General features: G+C 52.6%; 1 protein-coding gene and 1 long non-coding RNA gene across 21 annotated transcripts in view; one reads left to right on the forward strand and one right to left on the reverse strand.

Annotated features, from left to right (window-relative positions):
* Window positions 1-5,293, forward strand: part of LOC140386734 (uncharacterized) — a 29,895-nt gene extending 24,602 nt beyond the window's left edge. Inside the window, exons 2-3 of the long non-coding RNA XR_011933662.1 lie at window positions 2,206-2,339; window positions 5,015-5,293. This is a non-coding gene — a long non-coding RNA (uncharacterized lncRNA). The remainder of the gene's footprint in view (window positions 1-2,205; window positions 2,340-5,014) is intronic.
* The window catches only part of LOC140386732 (uncharacterized), a 387,270-nt gene that overhangs the window by 124,018 nt on the left and 238,279 nt on the right, over window positions 1-24,973 (reverse strand). For 16 of the 20 annotated variants that reach the window (XM_072469363.1, XM_072469369.1, XM_072469367.1 and 13 more), the window contains 5 exons: window positions 15,803-15,835; window positions 14,655-14,762; window positions 12,539-12,622; window positions 2,759-2,794; window positions 1,726-1,833 (listed from right to left, as the gene is read on the reverse strand). In XM_072469363.1, coding sequence (XP_072325464.1) covers window positions 1,726-1,833; window positions 2,759-2,794; window positions 12,539-12,622; window positions 14,655-14,762; window positions 15,803-15,835 — 369 coding nt within the window. The remainder of the gene's footprint in view (window positions 1-1,725; window positions 1,834-2,758; window positions 2,795-12,538; window positions 12,623-14,654; window positions 14,763-15,802; window positions 15,836-24,973) is intronic. The other 4 variants (XM_072469351.1, XM_072469358.1, XM_072469352.1 and 1 more) reach the window with 4 other exon arrangements.

Raw genomic sequence — 24,973 nt, forward strand, 5'->3', positions numbered from 1 at the left:
CAACATAGCTGGTAGAAGCTGGGATACCCCGCTCCCGGGATCCAGCAGGCTTGCAACACTTCATGAGATCAAATGCGATCTCGTGAGACACTGCGATGTGAATCCTGCCCATTGTGGGCGGGATCATCTTTTGACAAATCTGCATATTAAAGCAAGCCAGCTGGTCTAACTCTAATATGCAGTTTCACGGGGCACCCGAGGCGTTGGGATCTATCGGAGACCTCAGGCGAGCACCATGTAATTCTGGTCTCCACAAATGGGCACCAGACGGAATGGCACTTGTGGGGGTCTCCCGGGGATTTGGAGGCACCCAGTTGACACCTTGGGAATGATGGTGCCACTTAGCAGTGCCACCTGGGTGCCAGTCTAGCATTTCCAAGGTACACAGGTGGCATTGCCAGCTGACAGGGGCACTGCCAGGGTACCAGGGTGACACTTCCAAGTTGCCAAGCTGACATTTTCCATGTGCCCTTTGTAGGTGGTGGGGAGGATGCAGCAGTGCCCGGTTACCCCCTCATAGTGAGTTGGGGCTGAGGGGTTGCCGGGGGTCATGTCGGTGACCTCAGAGATCAGTACGCTATTTAAAAATGGCTCCTGATCGCTTGCTACACTGAGACGTTCCGATGAATGGAACTCCTCAGTGCAGAAAACAGCGCTCTGCTTGGCCTCGCCCGCGCGTACCCCGCTGAGGCCCCCTATCAAACCCAAGTGACGTTTGAGAGCATTGTGTTTCTCGGCACTGCAAGCTTTGGAAAACACACAGCTAAACACGCTCCCTATGGGACTTTGTTCCCATTTCATTAAATCGTGCCCTATATGTCTCAATGAGGTTGCTTCTCATTCTACTAAACTCAAATGAGTATAGGCCCAACCCACTTATCCCTCCATACCTGGGATCAACCTAGTGAACCTCTCTGGACTGCATCCAATGCCAGCATATATTTCTTTAGATAAGGGGACCAAAGCTGTTCACAGTATTCCAGATGTGGTCTACCTAGTCCCTTGTATAATATTCAGTTCTTTATTCTTCCTACTAAAGTGCAAAACTTCATATCTTTCCACATTTTTGTAATATTCCAAATTTTTGCCAACTCACCTACTCTGTCTATATCCCTCTGTAGACTCTTTGTGTCAAGTTCACCACTTGCCTTACCACCTATTTTTGTGTTGTCCGCAAATTTGACAAGCGTACATTTACTTTCTTCATCCAAGCTTTTAATATTTATTTTAAACAATTGTGGCCCAGCACAGATCCCTGTGGCACTCCATTAGTTACAGGTTGCCATCCTGAAAATGTCCCTCTTGTCCCAGCTCTCTGTCTTCTGTCCTCTATCCGTGCTAATATACTACCTCAAAAACCATGGGTCTAATGCTTTTTAGAACTCCATGTATATTCCATCTACTGGTTCCCCTTCATCTATCCTACTTATTACCACCTCAAAGAATTCTAATACATTTCCCTTTCATGAAACCATGCTGACTCTGCTTGATTATATTATGCATTTGCAAAAGCTCTGCGATTACATCCTTTAAAATGGACACCAAGGTTTTCCCAATCACAGACGTTAGGCTAACTGGACTGTAGTTACTTGTTTTTTGTCTCCCTCCTTTTTTGAATAAAGGTGGTACATTGGCAGTTTTCCAATTCTCTGAAACCGATCCAGAAAAGGGATGAGACAGGCTTATACATTTGTGAAAGAGTTTAACGGAGAAAATGTGAATTACCCAACCCGAAGCCAGGCCAGCCGCCTATTCCGGTGCCAGGCTGGACACCTATTCCAGCGCCCGGTCGCAGACCCCCTCCAACGCCAGGCTGCACACCCACGCCAAGACCTACATAGTGATAACAAGAATTTGACAGTGAGAAATAGTGAATTACTTCATAACATTAGTGCAGATTTAGGAATTTATTGCAACGATGTTGCCAACGATTAAGTAATGTGAACCAAGGAATTGTGCTGCCTTTTTAATTGCTGACATTCATTTCAACTCTTAAGCTGAACAGTTATTCTCCTTAATTATTTTTCTTCTATGAAAGGTGGAGGAAATGCTGCATTGTTGGAGGCACATCTTTCTGGTGAAATGATAGAGGCCAATGTGCCCATTCACATGCATATAATTGGTCGGACGATATTATCCAAAGAAGAATGAAGCATTCTGCTATCTTTTCCAACATTAACATTACTAAGCACTGTTGCTTCACAGCTCCATGGACCCAGGTTCGATTCCCGGCTTGGGTCACTATCTGTGCGGAATCTGCAAGTTCTCCCCGTGTCTGCGTGGGTTTCCTCCGGGTGCTTCGGTTTCCTCCTACAAGTCCCGAAAGACGTGCTTGTCAGGTAATTTGGACATTCTGAATTCTCCCTCTGTGTACCCGAACAGGCGCCGGAATGTGGCAACTAGAGCCTACTTGTGACAATCAAGGTTATTATATAAAATGTTTTGACTGTATATTTGCCAACTGGACATTGCTCAACACTAATTTTGGAAAAAATTGAACCCTATAATAAATGTGCAAACATCATCAATGATGTTTACTGCCTCATGTTACTGGTTCTGCCTGATCATTTGGCTGACCTGATGTTCCAAGGGTTTGCAAAATATAGGTTACTAATGTGCAAGTGCTCCTCACGCTGTCCTTACATATAGCAGGAGAATTCCTTTCTTTTTAAACTAAATTTGGCTTTTGTCGATCCACAAAGATAATAATTTAACAGTTATGTCGAGCAGTGAATATGTCAGTAGAAAGTAGATTTACCTGCATATTTAGCAGCTTTAGATGCAGCAGCTCCACCTGAAATGATAGAGAATTGACAGATAATGATACAGCCATGATCGCCTGTGTACAGGTATGAAGAGAAGCGTTCTGAAGATTACAGCAACATCGCATTCATGAGAAATAGGTTTTCTGAAATTATACTCATTCAACAAATTGCTCAAATGAAGCCAATGATGACCTCTGCATTCAATGTAGTGAATGCCCAACGACAGAAAAATTGTGACAGAATTTCTGAAGAGGTTCTGGCCGGCTTTAGCAAGTTTGTTTAATATTTTCTGAACTCAATTAACACTTGTGAACACTCAAAATATCTCAAGTGGTGTGGTTAGATTTCATTCCCAAACAGTTAAAACATTAATTAATTTAGGGATGTTGGTTTTGGTGGTTAGGCCAGCATTTATTGCCCATCCCTAGTTGCCCTTCAGAAGGTGGTGATGAGGTGCCTCTGAACCGCTGCAGTTCCTGAGGTGTGGTTAATTTCAGGATGTTGCCCCTCTGACAGTGAACAATGATATATTTCTAAGTCAGGGTGGTGAGTGACTTGGAGGGGAACCTCCAGGTGGTGGGGTTCCCAGGTATCTGCTGCTCTTGTCCTTCTAGATCATATCGTTGTGGGTTTGGAAGGTGCTGTCTGAGGAACCTTGGTCCGTTACAGCAGTGCATCTTGCAGATGGTACACACGGCTGCCACTGTTCGTCGGTGGTGGAGGATTTGAATGTTTGTGGAAGGGGGAGCAATCAAGCGGACCTCTTAGTCCTGGATGGTGTTATGCTTCTTCAGTGTTGTTGAAGCTGCACTCATCCAGGCAAGTGGAGAGTATTCCATTACACTGCTGATTTGTGTCTTGTAGATGGTGGACAGGCTTTGGGGGGTCAGGAGATGAGTTCCACGCACTATGGTTCCTAGCCGTTGACTTTTTTGGCAGCCACAGTATTAATATGGCTAGTCCAGTTCAGTTTCTGATCAATGGTAAGCCCCATTGATTGTGGGAGATTCAGCAATGGTAATGCCATTGAATGTCAAGGGCTGATGGTTAAATCCTCTATTATAGGAGTTTGACTTTGCCTGGCATTTGCATGGCATGAATGTAACTTTCCAATTGTCAGCCCAAGCCTGGATATTGTCCAAGTCTTGCTGCATTTGGACATGGACTGCCTCATTATCCGAGGAGTTGTGAATGATGCTGAACATTATACAGTCATCTGTGAACATCCTCACTTCTGCCCTTGTGATGGAAGGGAGATCATTGATGAAGCAGCTGAAGATGGTTGGGCCCATGATACTACCCTGAGGAACTCTTGCAGGGATGTCCTGAAGCTGAGATGATTGACCTCCAACCATCACACCCATCTTACTTTGTGCCAGGTATGACTCCTACCAGTGGAGAGTTTTCTCCCTAATTCCCATTGACTCCAGTTTAGCCAGGGCTCCTTGATGCTATACTTGGTCAAATGCTGCCTTGATGTCAAGCGCAGCCACTCTCACCTCACCTCTGACATTCAGCTCTTTTGCCCATGTTTCAACCAAGGCTACAATGAGGTCAGGAGCTGAGTGACTCTGTCGGAACCCAAACTGAGTGTCAGTGAGCGTGTTATTGCTGAGTAAGTGCCGCTTAATAGCACTGTTGATGACTTCTTCCAACACTTTGCTGATGATGAAGAGTAGACTGATAGGGCGGTAATTGGCTCAGTTGAATTTGTCCTCTTTCTTGTGTACAGGACACACCTGAGCAATTTTCCACATTCCTGTGTAGATGCCAATACTGGAACAGCTTGGCTAGGGGTGCGGCAAGTTCTGGAGCACATGTCTTCAGTACTATTGCTGGGATATTGTCAGGGCCTTTACAGTATCCTGTGCTTTCAGCCATTTCTTGATATCACAAACGGAATGAATTTCTTGGCTGAAGACTGACATCTGTGATGCTGGGGACCTCCGGAGGAGACTGAGATGGATCATCCACTCAGCACTTCTGGTTGAAGATTGTTGCGAACGCCTCAGCCTTGTCTTGTGCACATATGTGCTGGACTCCTCCATCATTGAGGATGGGGATATTTGTGGAGCCTCCTCCTCCAGTGAGTTGTTTAATTGTCCACCACCATTCACAGCTGGATGTGGCAGAGCTGCAGAGCTTCGATCTAATGCGTTCATTGTGGAATCAACTAGCTTTGTCTATTACTTGCAGCTATGGTGTTTGGCATACAAGTTAAATATAAGAACTGTTTTTATGTTTTACAGGTACTTAACAGTGGCTTTCAAGTTAAAGAGTTACGGTTCCACAATTTTCCTGATATTCTTTACTGACCGATGAAACCTGACTAAGCGTTTCACTAGAAGTGGTGACATTGGTAGAATTTTGGGTGCTCACCTGCCCCGAAAGTCTGTTAGAAATCATATCAGACATTGCTCGTTGCGAGCAAGACCCATTCACAACAATGTACCTGGTATAAACAGTAGAGACTGAAGAGCATGCTGAATACTTGCTGTATGTTGAATAAAGCTTGCATGTAACCACAATATGCCCAGCTCTCCTTGACCTTCTCTTCACGAGTGCATATTTTCTTCCTTGAACAGATGCAAGCTAATTGCCTCATTGATTCATTGTAGTAGCGAGTTCCACATTCAAACCACTCTGGGTTTTAAAGTTTATCGTGACTTCCCTATTGGATTTACTTGCGACTGTTTGATGTTTAATGATCTCTAACATGTAAAAAAATTGGTCCAGATCTTCCGAGTCTAATAGCAGAAAGTGTTGAGAGTTTGCTGTTAGCGATGACATTGGATATGCTGGGGACCCAATTTACACTGGAACCATAGCCCAGAAATGTGGCGAATGAACAGTGACTGCCCAGTGTGATTGTGGCGTAAAAGTAAGAAGTCTTACAACACCAGATTAAACTCCAACAGGTTTATTTGGATCACTAGCTTTCGAAGCGTAGCTCCTTCATCAGGCCTCACTTGATGAAGGAGTTACGCTCCAGAAGCTAGTGATTCGAAATAAACTTGTTGGACTTTAACCTGGTGTTGTAAGACTTCTTACTGTGCCCACCCCAGTCCAACGGCAGCATCTCCACATTGTGGTGTAAAGCTGCGAACAAAACTTCCATCTGTTCATCTAAATGCTTCAGACTTTCTTGTGCTGTAAATGTTTACTTTTTCTTCACCTTTCTCTTCCATGGACCACAGCTTGCTTTATGGTCAGCAGAGCCCTGGCTGGTTGTTCCCTCAAAACCTGTAAACACGTAAAGCTGGGCAGTTTGCACTACACCAGGCCTTGTTTTTACATTGATTTACTTTGAGCTGTTCTTAGCTGTTGTAAATCCTGCACAAGTGAGCAGCTCGAAGTAATTCAGATGGAATGTTAAAGCACACCAGCATAATAGTAATTCAGTCACAGTTCACCACCCACCTCTCTGTAACCCCCCCCCCCAAAAAACAGCACATCCGCTCCCAATACAGCTCACACCACCCAATGCTGCACAGCCCCGTCACCACAGAGCATAGCTCCCAACAGAGCATCCCCAACTCCCGACGCAATTAAGCACCCCACCTCCCCTCCGCCTCATCCCCCCCCCCGATACTGTCAGGCCTCTCGTGACACAAGTTACCGGCCCCCACAACTGCCAGGGAATCAATGAGTGAGAACCACTGATCTGCAAGAATGTGAGGCAGTCAAATAGGATGGTGCTATTTTGCTTACATTGCATTGTCGTAACTTTGAACTGATGATGAAAAAATACTGAAAGCTTACATTTGTAATTTCTTCACACTTAACGGACATCAAAAGATGCTTACATCAAATCAAGGAGGGAAAACACTTTAGATATTATCAGTCTGATGTAAATAAGGAATCTGGGGCGGGATTCTCCGAGCCCCGCGCCGGGCCGGAGAATCGGCGCAACCGTGCCACGCCACCCCGCCGCCGGCACGTGATTCTCCGAGGAGCGGAGAATTGGCGCCATTTGCGGCGGTGTGTTTGGCGTGGTGCCGGTCGGGGGCCGCTGTCCGCGGCTGGGCCGCTGATTCTCCGGCCTTGATGGGCCGAGCGGCCGTGCGCAAATGGCAGAGTCCCGCCGGCACCGTCCACACCTGCTCGCAGCCGGCGGGAACTCTGCGCGCAGGGTTGGGGGGCGGCCTGTGGGGGGGGGGGGGGGGGAAGTGGGGCTCCTTCACCGGGGGTGGGGGGGGGGTGGGGGGTGCTTCCGATGGGGTCTGGCCAGCGATCGGGGCCCACTGATCGGCGGGTCGGCCTCTCCAGCCCTGGCCCTATTTTGTTATGCGCCCGGCCCCTGAACCCTGTGCCATGTTGCGTCGGGGCCCGGCGCGTTGAAGAAGTCCCCCGCACTTGCGCGGGTTGGCACAGCGCCACTGCGCATGCGCGGCGCCCAGTTGGCACCGGGAAGGGAGGCTGGAGTGGCGTGAACCGCTCCAGCGCCATGCTGGCCCCCTGTGGGGGCCCGAATTGGAAGGGCCTGCGTCCGTTTCACGCCATCGTGCAACGCGACGGCTTTCACGACGGCGCGGACACTCTGCCTCCATTTTGGAGAATCCTGCCCCTGAAAACTCTGAAGTATCTTGGCGTCTTCTTTTTTTTAATTAAGGGGCAATTTAGCGTGGCCAATCCACATACCCTGCATATCTTTGGGCTGTAGGAGTGAGATTAACACAGATATGGGGAGAATGTGCAAACTCCACAGGGACAGTGACCCAGGCTAGGATTGAACCCGGGTCCTCAGCGCCGTGAGGCAGCAGGGCTAACCACTACACCACTGTGCCGCCATCTTGGGATCTTCTTGGGGGTGACTATATCATTTATATCAAGACCCCAATAAATTTGTTCTATCAAGTTCTCGCTTTCCACATTTTGGGACCTTTTGGTATTTCACGTGCTCAGGACAAAATCCAAAATCTAAGTCGATTGATTGGGCATGATCAGGGTACAAACAATTGTAAACTGGGATTTGATTGCAGTGATTCAATGAACAGATGCAAATATTATTCACTGAAGAGATTCTCAGCAGTTGACCAGTGTGCCTGTACCACTGGCAGTAGAAAACATGAATGCTTTATTTTTCAATGCACACATGCAGGTTATTTATGGAATGATAATAACCGAGTACCACTGCACCAGATAATGGCAGCCTTATTATTCCAGGCTTTTTGCTGTTGCCTTCAACTATCTATGAAATTCACTTGATTCATTTTATTAGAAAGGAATAGGAATATGCCAAGCTGGTAACTTAGGAGTGGAAATCCACACAATGGGAGGAGTCGAAGGGGAGGCGGGAGTGGCCGGGGTCAGCAGGAGTCAGCTGACTTGCGGAAGTGCAATGGGGGGAGTAAACCAGCTAGGATTGGTCCTAGCCGGGGGGGGGGGGGGGGGGGGGGGGGGAAAGAGTTGCTGCTGCTAAGATCAAAGAGGAGCTGGAGCGAGTGGGGTGGGTCGAGACGGTGGTATGCCGCTGTGGGGAACGGGCCGGGTGTGGGGTGCGGGCGCGTGGCTGGCCGAGGAGGGGTCATGGCTAGTCGGCGGGGGAGGGGGGCGGGTAGCCCTCTGATCCGGCTGATAACCTGGAATGTGAGGGGACTGAATGGGCCGGTTAAGCGGGCCCGCGTGTTCGCGCACCTGAAGGGGCTCAAGGCGGATGAGGTTATGCTCCAGGAGACACACCTGAAGGTGGCAGACCAGGTAAGACTGAGGAAAGGGTGGGTAGGTCAGGTGTTTCACTCGGGGCTAGATGCAAAAAATCGAGGGGTGGCGATCTTGGTGGGAAAGAAGGTGTTATTCGAGGCGTCGAGCATTGTGGCAGATAATGGCGGTAGGTACATAATGGTAAGTGGTAAGTTGCAGGGAGAGAGGGTGGTACTGGTCAATGTGTATGCTCCGAACTGGGACGATGCGGGTTTTATGCGGCGTATGTTGGGTCGGATCCCAGACTTGGAAGTGGGGGGCCTGATAATGGGGGGACACTTTAACACGGTGTTGGATCCTGCACTGGATCGCTCCAGGTCTAGGACGGGTAGGAAGCCGGCGGCGGCTAGAGTGTTGAGGGGATTTATGGACCAAATGGGAGGGGTGGACCCTTGGAGATTTGTAAGGCCGGGGGCTAGGGAATTTTCATTCTTCTCACATGTCCATAAGGCTTATTCTCGAATCGACTTTTTCATTTTGAGTAGGGCGCTGATAGCGAGAGTAGAGGATACCGAGTATTCGGCAATAGCCATTTCGGACCACGCCCCGCATTGGGTGGACTTGGAGATGGGGGAGGAGAGGGACCAGCGCCCGCTGCGGCGCTTGGAGGTGGGGCTGTTGGCGGACAAGGAGGTGAGCGAGCGGGTCCGAGGAAGTATAGAGAGGTACGACAACGGGGAGGTCCGAGTGGGGATGGTATGGGAGGCACTGAAGGCGGTGGTGAGGGGAGAGCTGATCTCCATCAGGGCCCACAAGGAGCGGAGGGAGCGGGGGGAGAGGGAGAGGCTGGTGGGGGACATGGTGAGGGTAGACAGGAGGTATGCGAAAGAACCTGAGGAAGGATTGTTGAGGAAGAGGCGCAGCCTCCAGGCCGAATTCGACCTGGTGACCACCAGGAAGGCGGAGGTGCAGTGGAGGAAGGCCCAGGGGGCGGTCTACGAGTATGGGGAAAAGGCAAGCCGGATGCTGCCGCATCAGCTTCGGAAGCGGGACGCAGCTAGGGAGATCGGGGGAGTTAAGGACAGGAGAGGGAGCGTGGCGCGGAGTGGGGTTGGCATCAGTGGGGTCTTCAGGGACTTCTACGAGGAATTGTACCGATCCGAGCCCCCACGGGAGGAGGGAGGGATGGGCCGTTTCCTGGACCAATTGAGGTTTCCAAAGGTGGAAGAGGGTCTGGTGGCGGGATTGGGGGCCCCGATTGGGCTGGAGGAGCTGATCAAAGGGATAGGAAGCATGCAGGCGGGGAAGGCACCGGGGCCGGACGGTTTCCCGGTCGAGTTCGATAAAAAATATATGGACCTGTTGGGCCCGCTTTTAGTTAGGACCTTCAATGGGGCAAGGGAGGGGGGGGCTTTACCCCCGACGATGTCCGGGGCACTGATCTCCTTGATCCTGAAGAGGGACAAGGATCCCCTGCAATGTGGGTCTTACAGACTGATTTCCTTGCTAAATGTAGATGCCAAGGTGCTGGCGAATGTCTTAGCCACGAGGATTGAGGATTGTGTGCCGCAGATCATCCATGAAGACCAGACGGGGTTTGTGAAGGGGAGACAGTTGAACGCGAATGTGCGGAGGCTTTTGAACGTTATCATGATGCCGGCGAGGGAGGGAGAGGCGGAGATAATGGTGGCGATGGACGCTGAGAAAGCCTTCGGTAGGGTAGAGTGGGGGTACCTGTGGGAGATGCTGATGAGGTTCGGGTTTGGGGAGGGGTTTGTCAGGTGGGTTAGGCTGTTGTATGAGGTCCCGATGGCGAGTGTGGCCACAAATAGGAGGAGATCCGAGTACTTTCGGTTGCACCGAGGGACGAGACAGGGGTGTCCCCTGTCCCACCTGCTCTTCGCACTGGCGATTGAACCCCTGGCTATGGCACTGAGAGAGTCGAGGAACTGGAGGGGGTTGGTGCGGGGTGGGGAGGAGCATAGGGTGCCGCTTTATGCGGACGACCTGCTGCTGTATGTGGCGGACCCGGTGGGAGGAATGCCAGAGGTAATGAGGATGCTTAGGGAATTCGGGGACTTTTCGGGGTACAAGCTCAATATGGGGAAGAGCGAGCTGTTCGTAGTTCAGCTAGGGGACCAGGAGAGGGGGATTGGCGAGCTCCCACTAAAAAGGGCGGAGAGGAGTTTCAGATATTTGGGGGTCCAGGTGGCCAGGAGCTGGGAGGTCCTGCATAGGCTTAACTTTACAAGGCTGGTGGAGCAAATGGAGGAGGAGTTCAAGAGGTGGGACGCGTTGCCGCTGTCCCTGGCGGGTAGGGTGCAGTCAATCAAAATGGCGTGTTTATCCCGAAGGCTTTTTTCAGGCGGGTTAACAGGAGTATAATGGGGTTTGTGTGGGCACGAGGGACTCCGAGGGTGAGAAGGGTGCTCCTGGAGCGGAGTAGAGATGGGGGGGGCTGGCGCTGCCCAACCTCTGTGGGTACTACTGGGCCGCCAATGCGACAATGGTGCACAAGTGGATGATGGAGGGGGAGGGGGCTGCATGGAAGAGGCTGGAGACGGCGTCCTGTGTGGGTACGAGTCTGGGGGCGCTGGCAACGGCGCCGCTGCTGCTCCCTCCAAGGAGGTATACCACGAGCCCGGTGGTGGTGGTGGCCCTCAAAATTTGGGGGCAGTGGAGGCGGCATAGGGGGGGAAATTAGGGCCTCGGCGTGGACCCCATTATGGGGGAACCACCAGTATGCCCCAGGAAGAACAGGTGGAGGGTTTTCGGGGTGGCACAGGGCAGGCATACGAAAGTTGGGGGACCTGTTTGTGGATGGGAAGTTCGCGAGCTTGGGTGAGCTGGAGGAGAAGTACGGGCTCCCCCCAGGGAACACCTTCAGGTACTTACAGGTAAGGGCGTTTGCCAGATGGCAGGTGGTGGAATTCCCACGGCTACTGCCACACACAGTACAGGACAGGGTGCTCTCGGGGGGATGGGTGGGAGTGGTGAAGATCTCGGAAACTTACCAGGTGATGCAGGAGGAGGAGGAGGCCTCGGTGGTGGAGTTAAAAGGTAAGTGGGAGGAGGGGTTGGGAGAGGAGATCGAAGAGGGGACGTGGGATGATGCCCTCGGGAGGGAGAACCCTCCTCGTCGTGCGCGAGGCTCAGCCTCATACAGTTTAAGGTGCTGCACAGGGCACACATGACCAGGACAAGGATGAGCAGGTTCTTTGGGGGTGAGGACAGGTGTGTTAGGTGCTCAGGGAGCCCAGCAAATCACACCCATATGTTCTGGGCATGCCCAGCGCTGGAGGAATTTTGGAAGGGCGTAGCGAGGACGGTGTCGAGGGTGGTAGGATCCAGGGTCAAACCGGGCTGGGGGCTCGCAATATTTGGGGTGGCAGAGGAGCCGGGAGTGCAAGAGGCGAAAGAGGCCGAAATTCTGGCCTTTGCGTCCCTGGTAGCCCGGCGAAGGATTCTCCTTCAGTGGAAAGATACGAGGCCCCCAAGCGTGGAATCCTGGATCAGCGATATGGCAGGGTTCATTAAATTGGAGAGGGTGAAATTCACCTTGAGAGGGTCGGTACAAGGGTTCTTTAGGCGGTGGCAACCGTTCTTCGACTTTCTGGCAGAACGATAGACATTGGTCAATGGCAGCAGCAGCTCGGGGGGTGGGGGGGGCGGGGGGAGGGTGGGGGGTTTACTTTATTTTTGTTTATGTTACTTACACTGGAAGGGTCTGAGGGGGTGTATACACCTGCTGTGTTAAGTCGGGGTGTTAATGTTAATTTATTATTTAGGTACAGGGGGGGAGGGGTTTGGGGGTTGCTTTTTTAGATTGTGTTTTGTACTTAACCCTGCTGGGTTCTTTTTTCTTTCTCATTGTGTTATTGATATTTTATGAAAACCTTTAATAAAAATTATTTATAAAAAAAAAGGAGTGGAAATCCCCAGAAATTCAGAATACAAACATGTTCTTTTAACAATCGTACTGTACCTGTAATTATTTTCCTTTTATTTTTTAATATTAATATCTCCCTGCGTTGGATACTTCCATTTATGCAGAATTGGGATGAGACAGGTTTATGCATTTGCGAAAGAGTTTAATGGAGGAAAATGTCTTTCAAAAGAGAGTAAATTACCCAATCCAAAGCCGGGCTGAACACCTATTCCAGTGCCCGGTTGCAGACCTCCTCCAACGCCAGGTTGCACACCCAAGCCAAGACCTATATTGTGATAACAAGAATTTGACAGTGAGAAATGGTGAATTAGTTCATAAAATTGGTGCAGATTTAGGAATTTATTGCAAATTGTTACCAACGACAAAATAATGTGAACCCAGGAATCTTGCTGACTTTTTATTTCCAGGCATTCATTTGAACACTTGAGCCGAACCCTTACTTTCCTTAATTATTTTTCTGCTGTGAATGATTGAGGAAGTGCTGCATTGTTGGAGGCATCATCTTTTTGATGAGATGATAAGAGTCCAATCTGCCTTTTCACATGCATATAAAAGGTCGGATGATATTATCCAAAGAAGAATGAAACATTCTGCTGTCCTTGCCAACATGAAGATCACTAAAATATTTTGACTGCATATTTGTCAACTGAACACTGCTCATCACTAATTTTTGTAAAAATTGGGACCCTATAATAAGTGTTCCAACGCGATCGGTGAATGCTCTTGATGTTTACTGCCTCATGTTACTGGTTCTGCCTGACCATTTGGCTGGCGTGATGTTCCCAGAATAAACAATAAGAAGTCTTACATCACCAGGTTAAAGTCCAACAGGTAAAGTCCTTCATGATGTTCTCTGCTGATTCATAGAACTTGGCCAAGTATTTCACTAAAAATTCTACCAGGAATCATATCAGAGTTAACCCATTTTGAGCAAGTCCCATTCACAAGTTTGCGTCTGGTATATGCAGTAGGGACTGATGAACATGTTGTATGTTAAATATTTGCTGTATGTTGAATATAGCTTGAGCTCAACTAAAATATGCCAGGCCTCCTTTATCTCTTCCTGTATGTAAATTATTTTCCTTTAATACATGCATGCTAATTGCCTCATTGATTCATTGTAGTAGCGAGTCCCACATTCAAACTACTCTGTGTATTAAAGTTTATCGTGACTTCCCTATTGGATTTACTTATGACTGTTTCATGTTTATGATCTTTAACTCTTGACTCCCCAACATGTAGAAACATTGGTCCAGATCTTCCGAGCCTAATAGCAGAGAGTGTTGAGAGTTTGCTGATAGCAATGACATTGGATGTTCTGAGAGCCAATTTACACTGGAACCATAGCCCTAAATATGGTGACTGAACAGTCACTGCCCAGTGTGATTGTGGTGAAAAGCTGTGAACAAGACTTCCAGCTGATCCTCTAAATCCTTTGACTTTTATTGTGCTGTAATTTAAAAAATTTTCTTCATCTTTCTCTTCCATAGACCAAATAATTTGCCTTTTCAAATCACCGAAGCCCTCACTAATGGTTCTCCTGCCTCTGTAAAGGCACAGACATGGGCAGTTTGCACTATATGCAGCCTTGTTTTTACACCAAGTTACTTAGAGCTGTTCCTAGCAGTTGTAAATCCTGCTCTCAAGAGCACAGCCCTAAGTAACTAGCTGGAATGTCAAAGGACTCCAGCAAAACAGCAACTCAGACCTAGCTCACCACCCACCTCAATGCACCACCCGCACCAGCTCACCCATCCCAACACAGCTCGCAGCTCCCCTCCACTGCTGCTCAACCCTATCACCCCAGTACCCACCTCCTGACATAGTAGCTCCTACTCCCGATCTAGGGCTTGACAAATTCCCTATCCCATTGGACTGTAGAAAACTTGAATCGTTTATTTTTTACTGCACACATGCAGAATATGTAAGGTGTGACTATTCCCTGAGTACCACCAGAGCTGATATTTCAGACTTTTAATCTTGCTTTCAACTATTTATGAAATTCACTCCATTAATTTTAGTGAAAGGAATATGCCAGGTTGGAATCACAGGGGCTGAAAACCCCATTCATTCAGAACACAAATATGTTATTTCAACTGGCTTACAAACTACAGTCCATCAACCTTCCTGTACTTACATCCTGAATAAATGCAGCCGCCTGCTGTTATTTTAATTTTGATATTAATTTCAGTCTGCGTTGGATGCTTCCATTTGCACAGAATTGGGATGAGACAGACGGAAACACTTTAGGAAGAATTTAGTGTAGGAAAAATATCTTTCGATAGACAGTTCATTACCCACACCGTAGCCAGGCTGCACACCTAATCCAGTGCCAGGCTGCACACCAAATCCAGTGCCAGGCTGCACACCTAATCCAGCGCCAGGCTGCACACCCACGCCAAGACCTATATTGTGACAGCAAAAATGTAATCATTAGAAACAGTGAATCACTTCTTTGTAAAATTAAAGTCTGAAGCAGGTCAGTTAGATTAGTTGGCTGGATAGCTGGTTTGTGATGCAGAGCGAGGTCAACAGCGAGTGGTCAATTCCCGTACTGGCTGAGGTTATTCGTGAAGACTCGCCTTCTCAATCTTGCTCCTCGCCAGAGGTGTTGTGATCCTTCGGTGAAATCACCGCTAGTTAGCCCTTTCCCTCAAAGGGGAAAGCAGCTTATGGTCATCTGGAAGTATAGCCACTGTATTTTTAAAATTAATGTAAATTTAGGATTTTCTAGCGAATTGTCACAAACAGTGATTTAGTGCAAACTCAGCAGTCATGCTGCCCTATTAATTCTAGACACTCATTTTCATTTTGCAACACTTAAGCCAAACTGTTATTCTCCTTCAATTCGAATGAGATGGCGGAGGAACTCTGCCTGTTTGAGAATTTAAAAGATCCAACGATATTATCAAAAGAAGAATGAGACATTCTTATGTCCTTGCCAACATTAAAATCACTAAATTGATTTGACTGTATGTTTATGAATGGACACTACTCAACACTAATTTTGGAAAAACGAATATCAAATGATAAAGGTTCAAACCTGGGGCGAAATTCTCCTACCCGCCCTGCCGCATTTCTGCTCCGACCGGCCGGCGGGAGTCTCCGTAACACCGGCCGGTCAATGGGGTTTCCCATTGTGGGGCAGCCCCACGCCATCGGGAAACCCCCGGGCGCCGGCAAAACGGAGACTCCCGCCGGCGGAGAATGCCGCCCCTCATCTATGAATGCTTGCAATGTTTTCTGGCTTGTGTTAGTAGTTGTGCTGGATCATCTGGCTGACATGATGTTCCAAGGATAATCATAGCATAGGTCACTAATGTAGACGTGTTTGACAAGTGTAGTTATTACATATAGCAAGGAAATTACTTTCTCTTTAACATTGTTTGGCTTTTGTTTGATAGTTATGTAGAGCAATGACTATGTCAGTAGTAGGTAGAATTACCTCCATATTTAGCAGCTTTAAATGCAGCTCCACCTGCAATGATAGAGGATTGACAGATAATGATACAGTTAGGAATCTTTATATGCAGGTAAGACGAGGTGAATTCTAAAGATTACAGCAACATTGCATTCCTAAGAATTGTCCTCATTCACATAAATCGCTCGAATCAAGCCAATGTTGGCCTCTGCCTTCCATTGGGTGAATGCCCAGCTGCTGAAAGTTTGTGTCAGAATTTCTCACGAGGTTCTGACCGGATTTGACAAGTTTATTTAATACTTTCTGAACCCACTAGTGAGCTCCCAAAATATCCCAAGAGATGCAGTGAGCTGAGATTTGCTTTAACAACAAACGAGATTTATTTTCTAAAATTATGAGGACTGCTTTTTATAATGATTTACAAGCACACAACAGTATCTTTCAAGTCATGCTTCTTGTTATTCTCTGCCAGCCGATTGAACTTGCCCAAATGCCTCAATAAAAGTGGCGTGACTGGTAATACCTTCAGTGCTCTCCTGCCATAAGGTCTGTTAACGTAATATCAGCCATAGCGCACAGCAGGCAAGTTGCATTCACAGGAACACATCCAATATAAGCTGTAAGGACTAATTTATGTCTCATAAAGCTTGTGCATAACAACAAAATGCCTGTAGAATCCGTCAATGTAACACGCATGGACCAAGCAGTTAGAAAACAAAAGGAAAGTTGTTTTACGTGTTACAAGAATCTCCACTCCCCGAAGGGCTCCCTTCCATGACCAGCATCCAGGTTGGGGTTCTTATACGAGTGAGCTTGTCCCTCGTTAAGGGGAAACCCAGCCCCCATTACCGGGGAGGTACGTACCCTGTGGAGGTCACGGGGAACCTAATAGTTCTTATGTTGTGACCTCCGCAAGGATTATGTTGTGACCTCCGTAAAGATTATAAACCCCCCCCCCCCCCACCCCCCCCCCCCCCCCCCCCCCCCCGCAAAGAGTCCGCGTCCAAGGAACCTCTTGGAAAACGTCCATGTCCGCGTCCAAGGAACCTCTAGTTTTCTGAGCTTGTAAACGGATTTCGGAGGCCGACCTCATGGCATCTGGAGGCGTACACCAAACCGGGGAATGGCGTTTCCGTGCGAAATGTCTGAGCGGGATCGTCGCAACAAAAGTCGCCACGGGCATCGACATGTTTGAACCAAGGCTGTAATGAAGTCAGGGAGCTGAGAGACCCTGGCAGAACTCAAATTGAGCATCAGTGAGCAAGCTATTGCTAAATAAGTGCCGTTTGATTGCACTGTTGATCACCCCTTCCATCGCTTTAGACTGATAGGGCTGACATGTCTGATGTTGGGGACTACTGGTGGAGACCGAGATGGATCATCTATTTGGCACTTCTGGCTGAAGATTGTTGCGAATGCTTCAGCCTTGTCTTTTGCATAGATGTGCTGGGGTCCTCCAACATTGAGGATGTGGGTATTTGTGGAACCTCCTTCTCCAGTCAGTCGTTCAATTGTCCACCACCATTCACGACTGGATATGGCAGGACTGTAGAGGTTAGATCTGATTGGACCTATGAATGTTTGAGGTAGAATAAAAAACAAAGGCTGGGATTTTCTGGTCCCCGGTGGTGGGTTTTCCGGCAGTGGAGCTGGCTCGTCATTGGCTGCCAGTGGAATCAACCAGTCCCACCGAAGTCAATGGCCATTTGTGTTGCACGGCAGCAGTGCTGCCAAAGAACCCGCCATGGGGTTCATGTTCAGCATAACCAGAAGTTCCTGCTGGGAATCTCAGCAAAGGAGTAGAGAGGACTCGGTCAATGGCATTCAGCTACAGAGCTGAAAAAGAAAATCTGTTTATTAAGAGCTTCCATTTCACTAAGATGGCTTTAGGACAATCCACATTCAACAACCTGCTATGAAAACTCTGATGACAGTTTGACAGCCGTGAGAAATTGTATCACAGCAGCTTCAACAATCCATAATATTTGTCATGTGAGAGAACCTTTAAGAACTGGATGTTTATTAAATAGCTGCAGTGGATGTACCTTTAAGAAATGGATGTTTAGCGAATAGCTGCAGTGATGTCAGAGTGTGGGTGGAGCTGGGCTGTCTGTCTTTCACTTTCGCTTTGAGCAGGCAGTTACAGGGTGTTTTTAGTTTCGTTTTGAGAGTTGGATAGCTGCAGGAAAAGCAAGCAGCTGTATAAGGATCTCTCTGCAATCTAAAGACTGTCTCCAGATCATTTGGGTGATTTCAAAGTGATAACTGCTCTCAGTAGAGAATTTAAACCTGATCTCTGTGTTAAAAAGAGTCTTTTGTTTTATGGATGTTGCAAGGAAAGTTATGAAGGATTACTTATAGAATATTGTATCGGTGGGGATGATTGGTGTTGATAGTTGTTAAGATGTTTACTGTGGGTTTATAATGTGTTAACTGGTTTCATAAATAAACATTGTTTTAATTTAAAAGTACTTTAGCTCTCTGTTGCACTACACCTGTAAAGTAGGCCCGTGTGCTCCCCATAACCACAATCTATTAAAAGTTGTGGGTCAGGTGAACTCCATGATACACGTTGGGGTTCTCTAAACCCTGGCCCATCCATAACAAATTCTAAAATGATCAACAAGGTTTGTTTTAAAACAGTAGACTTGTCCTGTTCTCCAACGTTAAGTGATTTCTAAAACAATTATAGGATCTGCATTCACGGGCGTCATTCTCCGACCCCCCGCCGGGTCGGAGAATGGCCGTTGGCCGCCGTGAATCCCGCCCCCGCCCCCGCCGAAGTCTCCGAAGGGAGAAAAGTCGGCGGGGCGTTAATGGCGCCGCTGCCGCGGAGAATGTCACGGGTCTGCGCAAGGCAGCCGATTTTCGGCCTGCCGATATTCTCCCTTCCGGATGGGCCGAAGTCCCGTCGACGTGATGGTGCTCCAGGCTCACGCCGACCAGCGAGGAGGTGAGTGACGGCCTGGGGGGTTGGCTCTGGGCAGGAAATGGCGTGGCCGCAGACTGATTGCCTGAGGAGAGGTGTGTCTCGGCTTGTGTGTGTGTGCGGCGGGGGGGGGGGGGGGGTGGTTAGAGTAGGCTGGGCTCCGGGGGAGTGCCGGGAGGGGGTCCGTGCCGGGGTGGAGGTTGGGGGTTGTGGAGGGGGTCCGTGCCGGGGTGGAGGTTGGGGGGGGGGGTCCGTGCTGGGGTGGAGGTTGGGGTTGGGGAGGGGGTCCGTGCCGGGGTGGAGGTTGGGGAGGGGGTCCGTGCCGGGGTGGAGGTTGGGGAGGGGGTCCGTGCCGGGGTGGAGGTTGGGGAGGGGGTCCGTGCCGGGGTGGAGGTTGGGGGTTGTGGAGGGGGTCCGTGCCGGGTGGAGGTTGGGGGGGGGTCCGTGCTGGGGTGGAGGTTGGGGGTTGGGGAGGGGGTCCGTGCCGGTGTGGAGGTTGGGGGTTGGGGAGGGGGTCCGTGCCGGGTGGAGGTTGGGGGGGGGTCCGTGCTGGGGTGGAGGTTGGGGGGGGGGTCCGTGCCGGGGTGGAGGTTGGGGGTTGTGGAGGGGGTCCGTGCCGGGGTGGAGGTTGGGGGGGGGGGTCGTGCTGGGGTGGAGGTTGGGGGTTGGGGAGGGGGTCCGTGCCGGGGTGGAGGTTGGGGGTTGGGAGGGGTCCGTGCCGGGGTGGATGTTGAGGGGGGGTCCGTGCTGGGGTGGAGGTTGGGGGGGGGGTCCGTGCTGGGGTGGAGGTTGGGGGTTGGGGAGGGGGTCCGTGCCGGGGTGGAGGTTGGGAGGGGGTCCGTGCCGGGGTGGAGGTTGGGGAGGGGGTCCGTGCCGGGGTGGAGGTTGGGGAGGGGGTCCGTGCGGGGTGGAGGTTGGGGAGGGGTCCGTGCCGGGGTGGAGGTTGGGAGGGGGTCCGTGCCGGGGTGGAGGTTGGGGAGGGGGTCCGTGCCGGGGTGGGTGTTGGGGAGGGGGTCCGTGCCGGGGTGGAGGTTGGGGGGGGGGGGGTCCGTGCCGGGGTGGGTGATGGGAGGGCAAATGAGTTGGTCCACCTGGCCAGGTGCCAGCCTCCAACAGTTGGACCCATGCGGTCCATGCCACCTGGCTGGGGGGAGGAGGGGATATGGGCAATGATGACATGTCGTCGTTCCCCTCCCCCCACCAGGCCGTCATGTTTTCAGACCATCCAGCGATGTTGGCCGCCGTGGTGGCAGCCGCTCATGTCTATGTTGCCCTGGATGAGGAGGAGGAGGAGGAGGAGGAGGAGGAGGAGCGTGCCAGAGAGGCGGCGCAGGCTGCCGCAGAGGGGCAGGCGGCAGCCGCCCAGGCTGGAGGGACACCTGACCGACAGGACGAGGAGGGGGAGGAGGACGTCGCGGCCCCATGGCAACGGAGGCACCCGAGGGCGCCCCGTGTGTACCGGCCCCGGCAGTCATACCAGGACCTCACGGACCGGGAATGCAGGAGGAGACTCCGGATGAGCCGGGAAACCGTGGCACACATCTGCCACCTGCTGGCACACCTGTCACCGCGTGGCACTGGCGGGGGACACCCTCTCCCCGTGTCCGTCAAGGTTACGGTGGCCTGAACTTTTATGCAACGGGGTCATTCCAGGCACCGAGTGGGGACCTGTCCGGCATATCGCAGACATCGGTGCATCGGTGCATCCGGGCAGTGACAGATGCCCTTTATGCCATGGCGCACCGCTACATCCGCTTCCCCGTGGACCAGGCCAGCCAAGATGCCCGGGCCGTGGGCTTCTCTGCCGTTGCCGGGTTCCCCATGGTCCAGGGCCGCGATCGATGGGATGCACGTCGCCGTGCGGCCACCTGCAGATAACAGGGCCGTGTTCACTAATAGGAAGGGACCTATTCGATGAACGTACAGGTGGTCTGCGACCACCGCATGATGATCCTGCACGTCTGCGCCCGTCACCCAGGCAGTGTACACGACTCATTCGTGTTGTCGCGGTCATCCATCCCCGGCATGTACGAGGGACGCCATCCCCGGCTGAGGGGCTGGTTGCTGGGCGACAGGGGCTACCCATTGCGATCGTGGCTGATGACGCCTATACGGAGGCCACGCAATGAGGCGGAGAACCGCTACAATGATGCCCATGTAGCGACAAGGGGAGTGATCGAGAGGTGCTTTGGCGTGCTGAAGATGCGTTTCAGGTGCCTGGACCTCTCTGGGGGCGCCCTCCAGTATCGGTCAGATAGGGTCGGCCGCATCATTGTGGTGTGCTGCGTCCTGCACAACATAGCCCAGCAGAGGGGCGATGTGCCGCAGGCAGAGGAGGGCGGAGTGGAGGAGCAGCAGAAGAGGCCCAGTCCTCCCCAGATGAGGGGGATGGGGGCAATGGTCAGGGCAGACGGGGTAGACACAGACGGGTGGCTGTTCCACCGTTACCGGCTGGCCCAGCGGGCACGGGACAGACTGATAGACGCCCGCTTCACTGACTAGATGGGCGTGGGAATCGGGTAGTATGGCCACAGACCGCACACCATGACAACAGCCGACCACCACACCCCCCACCCATCCACCCACCCAGCACCCTCACCCCCCTCCCAACCCCACACACCCCACCCGCATGCACACCACCCCCCCACTCCCAATTGCCGATCCACCGGCGGCACAACGGGCCGGGCTCACCCAGTTGCGGGTGGACGCGTGTCTATCGCAGGCCATGGAGAATGATGACAACCCGCCTCCGATGAGCTCCTGGCTCTACATCGTTGGACTATGTCTGACCCATGGCCACAGTACCACCATCCACACCGGACCATCCCTGCATGCGGCTGTGACACTGCAGCGCACGGTCCCGTCCTCTGCCCGGGGGATGTTGATGGCGGCCCAGGGGGAAGGGGGCAGACTCACCTGGGGCTGAGGTAAGACCACCCCTCACACACACACTTGCGCTCAACGTACATGACACCCCGCACACTTTGGACAGAGCACAAAGGCAGCTTCGGTAGGTGTAACATTGACTTTAATAACCAAAGGAGTTCATGCACGTGCCCTAGCGCCTAAAACTCATCTGTGCCCTGCACCCGTGCCAACTTACTCAGTGTCTAATTGTTTGGCCTTACGGGCCCATTGACTACGTCTACGTGGTTCCCAGACGGTACAGCAGAACTGGAGGTGGACTCCTGTGATTCCTGCCCTCTGACACTGGATCCCTTTGGCGGCTGTTTCCTGGGGCGTCCTGGCCTAGATGGGCCAGGCTGCGGCCCGGGCGACTGGGATGGCGAGCTGCCAGCCTGTCCTGCCCGTTGCCCACCCGATTGCACCTGGGACGGAAGGGGGGGAGTCCGAGGTGTCGCGGTGTACCGGGACCTCCCCTACAGAGGGAGCCGGGACAGACCACACCACCTCCTCCTCCCTCGGGGTGCCCGATGGCCCCCAGGCCTCTACATGGGTGGGGGATGCGAACGGACTGGCCATCCGACGTGCCCCCGACATCTGGCGCTGCCAGTCCTGGAGGCCCGTGCTGGTATCGACAGGGGTCTGCAGGTTTGCAGCCATGGAGCCCAGGGGGTTGTCGAACCCTGGTCTGCGACAGTGCGACGCCAGCTCGCACATGGCCACTGGCGCCGATGCCCTCAGCGATGGCCTGCTGAGACTGGGCCATGGCCTGCAGAGACTGGGCCCATGGCCTGCAGAGACTGGGCTATGGCCTGCTGAGACTGGGCCATGGCCTGCTGAGACTGGGCTATGGCGTTGAGCGCCTCTGCCATCTGGCGCTGGCACTGGCTCATGGCCTCCTGTGAGAGGGCAGCCATTTCCTGGGCCACAGACGCCGCCTGCACGGAAGGCCCCAGGCCTCGCAAACCGTTCCCCATGTCTGACACCGTCGCACCCATTGCCTCCACCGCGGACGCCACCCGTGCGGTGTCAGCCTGGGTGGCACGCATGACCGGGACCACTCCCAGCTCCTGGACGCGGGTGGACTCCTCCACCTGCGACCGCAGCCGCCGCAAGCCACCCGTCACCCTATTCGCTCGTCTCCGTGTCGGTGGTTGCATCGGATCTATGTGTGGGTGTGGTAACTGCAGGAACCCGGGATCCATCTGGGCGGCAGATGTTCGCTTGGCCTGGGCCTGCCCTCCGACCGGTCCCTCTGCTGCTCCTACCTCCACCTGCTGTACCGGGACGGCTGTGTTTGTGCGCACCAGTGAGTGTACCAGACGCCTCATCACTAAAGTGCCCAACCGTGGTGAGTGTTTCTGCGATGGTGGAGGGTGTTGGTGACAGCAGTGGCGTTGTGTCGTGCTCTTCGTCCCACTCTGAGTCCATGGCACTTTGGGGTGGGGGTTCGTCTCCACCCATCCACTCTGAGTCACTGTCCGGTATTTCGTCTTCCCGGGTAGGGGTGTCCTGGGTAGTGCTGTCCCGGGTAGTGCTGTCCCGGGTAGTGCTGTCCCGGGTAGTGCTGTCCCGGGTAGGGGTGTCCTGGGTAGTGGTGTCCCGGGTAGGGGTGTCCTGGATAGTGGTGTCCTGGGTAGTGGTGTCCTGGCTCGGATGTGACGGGGGCCTGTGGCTGCCCCCCTCATCGCTGGGTGGTCGCTCCCGCACGTGACGGGGGTGTCGTCTCCCTGTTGCTCCAGGTCTCTCCGTCTCCCGTGGTCTCCGAGGGGCATCCTGCGGGCGTCGCATGCTGGAGGGTTCGGGTCTCTCCGTCTCCCGTGGTCTCCGAGGGGCATCTGCGGGCGTCGCATGCTGGAGGGTTCGGGTCTCTCCGTCTCCCGTGGTCTCCGAGGGACATCCTGCGGGCGTCGCATGCTGGAGGGTTCGGGTCTCTCCGTCTCCCGTGGTCTCCGAGGGGCATCCTGCGGGCGTCGCATGCTGGAGGGGTTCGGGTCTCTCCGTCTCCCGTGGTCTCCGAGGGGCATCCTGCGGGCGTCGCATGCTGGAGGGTGCGGGTCTCTCCGTTCCTCCCGTGGTCTCCGAGGGGCATCCTGCGGGCGGTCTGCATCTGCGGGGATGGGTGCCTGGACGTTTGGTCCTGCGATACACAATGAAGCATGCATGGTTAGACATCAGGCAGTGATCAGGTGATACGGGAGAGGGGGATATAGGGGAGGTGGGGATATGGGGACGGGCTGTTGGTGGCTCACTTGCTCGTGGGGCCCGACCTCTGCATCAGCAACCTCCCGGTCCTCAGGTCCGCCAGCCAGTTCCAGGGCCCTTTCCTCGTGTACGGTCAGTGGCCTCTCCTCAGCGGGCCCTCCCTCCAGTCCTCACATGCTCCCTATTGTTGTGTGCGCGCTTCTCCTGGGGGGGGGGGGGGGTGGTGGCAGGGGTAAAAGGCAACAGTGTTAGGCAGTATATGAATGCACGCCATCGGTTGCGCGTGCATTGCAGAGGTTAAGGTTAGGGCTGGATTCACTTGGGGATATGGGGATATGGGGGAGGGGGGGATATGGGGGAGGGGGGATATGGGGGATATGGGGGAGGGGGGATATGGGGGATATGGGGGAGGGGGAATATGGGGGATATGGTGGAGGGGAGATATGGGGGAGGGGGGATATGGGGGATATGGGGAGGGGGGATATGTGGGAGGGGGGATATGGGGAGGGGGGATATGGGGAATATGGGGCAGGGGGATATGGGGGAGGGGGGAATATGGGGATATGGGGGAGGGGGGATATGGGGGAGGGGGGATATGGGGAGGGGGAATATGGGGATATGGGGGAGGGGGGATATGGGGATATGGGGAGGGGGGGATATGGGGGATATGGGGGATATGTGGGAGGGGGGATATGGGGGAGGGGGGGATATGGGGAATATGGGGAGGGGGGATATGGGGGATATGGGGGAGGGGGATATGGGGGAGGGGGGAATATGGGGGATATGGGGGAGGGGGGATATGGGGGATATGGGGGAGGGGGATATGGGGGAGGGGGATATGGGGGATATGGGGGAGGGGGATATGGGGGATATGGGGGATATGGGGGATATGGGGGAGGGGGGATATGGGGATATGGGGGATGGGGGATATGGGGGAGGGGGCATATGGGGGAGGGGGGAATATGGGGATATGGGGGAGGGTGGATATGGTGGATATGGGGGATATGGGGGATATGGGGGATATGGGGGAGGGGGGATATGGGAGGGGGGATATGGGGGATATAGGGGAGGGGGGATATGGGGAGGGGGGGGATATGGGGGAGGGGGGATATGGGCATATGGGGGATATGGGGGAGGGGGGATATGGGGGAGGGGGG

Source organism: Scyliorhinus torazame, chromosome 12 (genome assembly GCF_047496885.1).
Source record: "Scyliorhinus torazame isolate Kashiwa2021f chromosome 12, sScyTor2.1, whole genome shotgun sequence".
NCBI classification, from domain to species: domain Eukaryota; kingdom Metazoa; phylum Chordata; class Chondrichthyes; order Carcharhiniformes; family Scyliorhinidae; genus Scyliorhinus; species Scyliorhinus torazame.